Here is a 4,561-nt window from a genome sequence, read left to right as displayed (position 1 = left end):
TAGTCCCTCTGACTCATGGGAGGATGCAAATTTCCAAGAGTTTGAACTCTTTTCCATCAGCCTCACAAGCAGAGATCCGATATTGCTCAACACATATGCAACCTGCAACCAAGTCACAAACTTCTTCTCCAAAGTATAACCCAAAAAATTATGTAATTGGGACATGGTACTGATAAGTGCAATGTTGACACCTTGTCCTTGCTGCAGCTCTATCTCAGCAAGACTAACTTGTAGTCTAGGTTGAACATCACTATCTCGGTAACTTTTCTTTGATTCCGTGATAGAAAAGAACATGGACTTCATATCACCCTGTAGCACTAGAGTAATCTGTAGCTCACCATGTAGAAGTGGTTTCATGCCACCTGGATCATGCATCATCCTCATTTTATGCAGTACCCTTGACATGTGAGCATTATGTTTCAGTCTCAGGCGCTGAAGTGTTCCCTTCTTCTTCACCAATCCAACGCCAACACTAGAACAATGATATCGAGACTTGATAGTACTTGATTCAATGACTTGAAGCAGAGCCATTTGTGACATGTTTCTTGGCACAGTCATGTTTTTGAACTTAAATTTCCATGACTTCGGTGACAAACTCAGTTTCTTCTTTCGCTGAAGTCTATGGCTTCTAAGGAACAATCCATCAAACACCTTGTGTGCATAGTTTCTGTTCTTGACACTTCCAAAAACAGATTGTGGATGTTCCTGATTTCCCCACACAATTTCACATGGCCATGCCTCAAAAACATTCAACGGTTCACTGCACAAACTAAGGCTAGGTTCCAAGTTAGAAACAGAGACCTGAATATCTTCAATATCAGGTGAGACATGATCAGATTCCTTCTCTGAACTTGAGTGAATCTCCACAATCGATGAATCGGTGACAATAGATTCACCTCCACCCAACGATTTTGTCGCCAGAATTGCCTCTGATGAAGAACAAATCTTAACTGGACAGGTTGATTCCACTTCTGATTCACAATTTGAAATCAAATCAGTTGCCGAAGGCACCTGTGAAGAACAACTCTTCACTGGATCAAATTGTGCCAACAACCTCTGCTTAAAGACACTCCAATCCATCATTTTCTCTTTACTCATCTCTCGCATAAACCATGTCAATGCAACTCCGCCTAAAAACAAGAAGACTAGATCAAGTTTCGCATCATCTGAGAAACAGCCACGATTGAAAAGCCTCTCCACTTTTGGAATCCACAGCGACGGATCTGTTCCGGTGAACATAGGCGTATCCATACAACCATCATCGTCATATATCACAGGTTCCATCGTCTTCATCGTCGCGTTGAAGCTCCGATCACAGTTTCACCGCACCAATGATAGATTTACGATATTGCTAACTCCAATTGGACAACTAACCGATTACAAACTAACTGATAAGAACAGAGAGAGACTAGCACATCACTAGCTCAGCTTCCAACACACCATAAGAGAGAGACTAGCACATCACTAGCTCACCTCTCCAGACACAAGCACATCGCTTGATAACATTCACAATATTCAATATTCAGCATAATGAAGAAGAAGAGCTTCACAGCTCTTTTAAGCTGATCCCGTAATGGCCAAGCCTCCTCCACAATCAGAGTCTATCCTCTCTTCTGGTCCACGTCATCATGTTCTTTACTTAGACTATCCTCATTGGTTTAGTTTCTTAGTTGTTTTTTAAGACATTTTTAATAATAAAAAAAATAGAAAAAACTTTAGTAAAAGTTAAGGAAAATTTTGTTGATTATTGGTAGAACCAAATTTAAGGGTCTCTTAGTAATAAATATAGTAAAATAATAATTAATATCTTAAAATATTTGAAATTATTTTATATATCATAGAAATATATTTTATTAATAAAAACATAAAATAACATACAACATTTAAAATTAAAACACAAAACATTAAAAAACAAAAACATAAAACACACCATGAAATAAAACATAGAAACATATTTAATTAAAACATGAAACATATTTAATATCCAAATTTAGTCCATAAATGTTCAACTAAATCAAGTTTCAATTGGTCATGCACTTCTCTATCACGGATTATTATTTGACCATTCAGCACGTTGCTAATATTTGAATTCATATTGATAGAATATGAAAGATCCACACCCTCTGCTTGTGGGAAATCAGAAACGTCAGCTTGACTGTATCCATCTCGTTCATTTTCGACAATCATATTGTGGAGTATGATACACGCCCTCATAATCAATCCCACTTGGTCTTTATCCCATAAAAGACATGGATTTTTAATGACCGCGAATCTAGCTTGTAGGACACCGAACGCACGCTCAACATCTTTTCGGTAGCTTTCTTGGCGGTCAGCAAATAAAGATGCTTTTGGAGTCTGTGGTAGTGGTATGGATTGAATAAACGTTGGCCATTTTGGATAAATACCGTCTGTCAGATAGTAAGTCAAATTGTACTCTCTGCCGTTAACGTAGTAGGTAACTTGTGGAGCTTGACCATAAAGTATATCATCAAAGACAGGAGATCGATCAAGAACATTGATATCGTTAAAAGTACCTGGAGACCCAAAAAACGCGTGCCATATCCAGAGATCATACGACGCGACCGCCTCTAAAACAATTGTTGGTTTGCCGGATCCTCGTGTATACATGCCTTTCCAAGCTGTTGGGCAATTCTTCCAAACCCAATGCATACAGTCGATGCTTCCAACCATCCCGGGAAATCCACGTTCTTCTGCAACATATAGTAATCTCTGAAGATCCTCTGGTGTGGGTCTTCTTAGATATTCATCGCCAAAGAAATTGACAACTCCACTGACAAAATGTTGCAAACATTTTCGAGCAGTTGTTTCACCAAGTCGGACATATTCGTCCACCGTATCACACCCGCCACCATATGCTAGTAGCCTAATTGCTGCAGTACATTTTTGGATCGGAGAAAGACCAAGCCTTCCTGTGGCGTCTCTTCTTTGTCGGAAATAAGGATCTTCTGCAGTAAGACGGTCGACAATACGCAAGAATAATGGCTTGTTCATTCTAAAACGTCGTCGGAATACATGGGGAGGATATGTCGGAGATTCACTGAAATAATCATTCCACAAACGGTTGTGGCCTTCTTCCCGGTTTCTTTCAATGAATTCTCGTTTCTTTTTCTTTTTCACAAAATGTTGTCCATGAATATCATGGTTATCAAAAAAATTTGCAAAATAGGACTCAAAAAGTGGATCATCATCCTTTGCAAAATTAAAATGTGAATGAGAAGAAGAACCCATTGAATAAAAAAATTAAATTACTTTAGAAGAGTAGAAGAGATGTGAATGAGTAGAAGAGATGTGAATGATATGAATGAGTAGAAGTTTTGTGTATATATAGAACTAAATTGTGTAGCTTGTGATTCTCTTCTCACAATTCCTGTGAGACTTGGTTGTAGGTTTATATGTTGTATTTTTGTGTTTGTTTTTTTTGTTCTCATATATCTTGTGATCCTTGTTGTATTCTTGTGTAGGAAAAAAACAAGTACATGTGATCCTTCACATGGGAACAGCTGACCGAGTATCAAACAAACTTAAACAACACCATACACATGGGAAAAACAAGTACACGAAACCAGTACGAGTGAAACTTAAACAACACCATACATAATCAAATTAAACTGTCCTACTTAAACATAATCAGACATAACACAGCAATCAAACATAATAAGACACCGAGAACCAATTCCAAACTGAATATGTACACTCTCTTCTTCGTATTCAACTCAGCAACCAGCTTCTCTAGCTTGTTGATCTTCTCATCAGTTTCAACCTTCAAGTGTTTGATCTCGCTCAGCTCAATTTTATATTGAGTAAGAGTATCTATCTTTGATGCAACCTTCCCATAGTTTGTTTCAATTGCTCTCATCTCCTCCATCACCGCAACATCCCACCACTTCCATATATGACACTCGCCATCGTCTCTGTTCCCACAAGAGAAGAACTTTCTTCCTGGATCATTCCTCGAGTAACATGTGTCAATGATAGGTTCAGCACCACAATAACACTTCTTGGGGAATCCCAACTCAGGTTCACTGTCTGCATAGTTGTAAGCACTTGACTCGGATGGCTGGCTAGATTCTTCGTCAACCAGATAGCCATTACAGTCAGATGACGACGGCTGGCTATAGCTATATCGCCCAATGTGTTCCTTGTTCTGTAAACAAAAGCAAATTATAATTAAGAAATTAGACATTCATTTGAAACTAATAGACAGATAAGAAGTACACAGAAAACATCAACTTATAATTATAATTAGACATCCGTTACACAACAACTTATAATTAGACAAGACTCAACAAGACACAACAAGACTCAACAAGACACAACAACTTATAATTAGACAAGACTCAACTCGACCAGATTTGTTCTAATACTAAGCATCCACTAAGTCAAGCAGCTTCTCTTTCATAGCTTCTTCTTTCGGAGTAAGCGGTCCAGTTTTGGCCAGCAAACTGTCAAGAATTTGCATTTTTGACAATCTCTCTTTCAGCAGCAATTCTTCCCTCTTGATTTCCCACATGCCTTGGTACTCCTTCAAAGCCTTCTCTTC

At 38.3% G+C, this 4,561-nt stretch overlaps 1 protein-coding gene across 6 annotated transcripts in view; it reads right to left on the bottom strand.

The window, feature by feature from the left end:
- The window catches only part of LOC104746787 (DNA repair protein XRCC4-like), an 8,151-nt gene continuing 5,527 nt past the window's right edge, over positions 1,938-4,561 (bottom strand). For 3 of the 6 annotated variants that reach the window (XM_010468312.2, XM_010468315.2, XM_010468314.2), the window contains exon 9: positions 2,461-2,966. Coding sequence is in view for 2 of the 6 variants with exons in the window: in XM_010468311.2 (XP_010466613.1) it covers positions 1,978-2,408; positions 2,535-3,249 (1,146 nt within the window). In the remaining 4 variants the exon portion in view is untranslated. Of the gene's footprint in view, positions 3,369-3,527; positions 4,166-4,561 lie in introns of those variants that run through there. The other 3 variants (XM_010468311.2, XM_019236450.1, XM_010468316.2) reach the window with 3 other exon arrangements.

This window comes from Camelina sativa, chromosome 15, assembly GCF_000633955.1.
Source record: "Camelina sativa cultivar DH55 chromosome 15, Cs, whole genome shotgun sequence".
In the NCBI taxonomy this organism is placed as follows: Eukaryota; Viridiplantae; Streptophyta; class Magnoliopsida; order Brassicales; family Brassicaceae; genus Camelina; species Camelina sativa.
Note: the sequence above shows the minus strand (reverse complement) of the source record. Positions and strands in the feature narration are given on the sequence as shown.